The sequence below is a fragment of the Echinops telfairi genome, unplaced genomic scaffold (assembly GCF_000313985.2).
Source record: "Echinops telfairi isolate 266 unplaced genomic scaffold, ASM31398v2 ScPeMD7_7424;HRSCAF=8462, whole genome shotgun sequence".
NCBI lineage: Eukaryota > Metazoa > Chordata > Mammalia > Afrosoricida > Tenrecidae > Echinops > Echinops telfairi.
In genome coordinates, this window is record NW_022111324.1 from 19122196 (window position 1) to 19124096 (window position 1901).

Here is a 1901-nt window from a genome sequence, read left to right on the forward strand (position 1 = left end):
GTGCCCTCTGCATCTGTGAGCTTGACTCTCTTTTGCTGTTTCATTGCTCCTGGCTATGAGCCCTCAGCTCAGGCCCGATCTGCTCCGGGGCGGGGCATTGTCTACCTTCCCCTATCATCTCCACTCCATGATTTAGAACTCAACACACCACTCGGTCTCAGCGTCTCCCACTGACCTAGCTGAAGATGCCTCGATTTCATTTCAAGTCCTAGAAGCTTCTAAAGCAGTCCAGGGTCCTAGTACCCCTCATTCCTACCTTTTCTTGGGATCTAGATTCATACTGCCAGACTAAGGATCGGATGATTGCAACCAAAACTCGCCATCCTCAGGCTCTGTTGATTCTGTTAAAGAGATCACCTCTTCTCTCCCTGAGAGAACGAGCCACTCAGAAAGAGAGACAGCTACATCAATGTACAGACTTACTTAATTTTTTTTAACTCTGAAAAGTATTAAGAAAATGTTTGGGTCAACTTAGCAGGTAGAAAGAAATGTAGGGTGGGGGTATCTAAGAGTCCAGAGAAGAGAAACTGGCAGACCCCCAGAAAGTGGCGCTCCGGAATGCTACTTCATTTCCTCCTCGTCCTCACCTTCGCCGGGAAGAGCTCTCTGCTCCATCAGCCTTGACTCACCTACTCATGACCCAGCTATAGGTCCGTGGGTCCATCTTGCTGGACAGGAAAAAGGCATGGCCCCACAAATGGTTCTTCATGGCCCATTCCAAGGCTTCCTGAAAACCAAAACATCACACTCAATATTGGGTTACTTCCCTTCCTCTAACAACAACAATCAATCAATCAATTGCCCACGACGTTTACATACCATGGTGCCCCAAACAGCAGAGATTGGGTGTCTGGGGAGACTTCGTTAGAGCCTCGCGTGTGAAGGAGGAGGAGAAGGGAAGTAATTGGTATGTGACTTCTCTCCGGGTCCTCCCTTTCTCCAGCCTTCAACCTTGTCAAATCTGTTGTTTCCTTAGCTTTCCACCAAATAGAACCAGAGTTACAGCTAACGTTATTGCCATAACAAAATCATAAGATGCTTTTATGGACTAAAGCTGAGGCGGACATCTCAACCCAATGATTGACTCTCCAAATTCAAGTGGTGAAATTGTATTCATGGGAGCATATTAAAAGACCAGTTGCTTTTAGACCAACTGTGGCAGGGACTACTAGCTGCTCACCAGAATCCATGTTCACCAGCAGAGAGCTGGATTGCATCCCCCACCTGCCTTGCACCCAGGTACCGCCGAGTTCTACATGCCACTTTCAGATCCGGCCCACCAAACTACCTGCATGCAATCCTCCCCGTCCTTTTTCCATCTAACTGGCTGAGACAGAGATGACTACATGGTGAAGCTGGCCAAGCCTCCAACATCCCGAGTCCCTGAATAACTTCAGAGAGGAGCCCTGCCCAGTACTCTGACAAGAGAAGAAATCGCTACAATGACCTTCCATGCCTTGTATTAGTTGTCGTTGACTGTCATCAAATTAGGCGCAAATCATAGTGACCCAATACACAGAGGGAAAAACAATGGGTTGCAGCTTAGGATTTTGAGCCCTAGGTATTCTGAGCCAAAGGATTTTGATTGACTGCTTTTCATAAGCAGATCTCCAGGCCTTTCTTCCCAGTCTATCTTAATCTGAACAGGACCACAAACAACCAAACTCCCAATGGCCAACTCACAGCGACCCTGTAGGTCAGGATAGAAGTGCCCCCATGAGTCTTGAGTAGAAAAGCCCAGTCTTTCTCTAGAGAAGATGCCGGTGGCTTCAAACTGCTGACCTTGTGGATTGCAGCCCAACTAGTAACCACTGTGCCACCAAGGCTCCTTCTGAGCATGAAGCTCTGCTGAAACATGTTCTACATCAAGCCAACTTGCAAGCCTTCACTGACAGACAGCT

The 1901-nt window shown here is 47.9% G+C and overlaps 1 protein-coding gene across 1 annotated transcript in view; it reads right to left on the reverse strand.

Annotated features, from left to right (window-relative positions):
* LOC101661943 (protein transport protein Sec16B) overlaps positions 1-1901 on the reverse strand; it is a 58026-nt gene that overhangs the window by 28344 nt on the left and 27781 nt on the right. The window contains exon 11 of the mRNA XM_045297974.1: positions 630-727. Within this exon, the coding sequence (XP_045153909.1) occupies positions 630-727 (98 nt within the window). The remainder of the gene's footprint in view (positions 1-629; positions 728-1901) is intronic.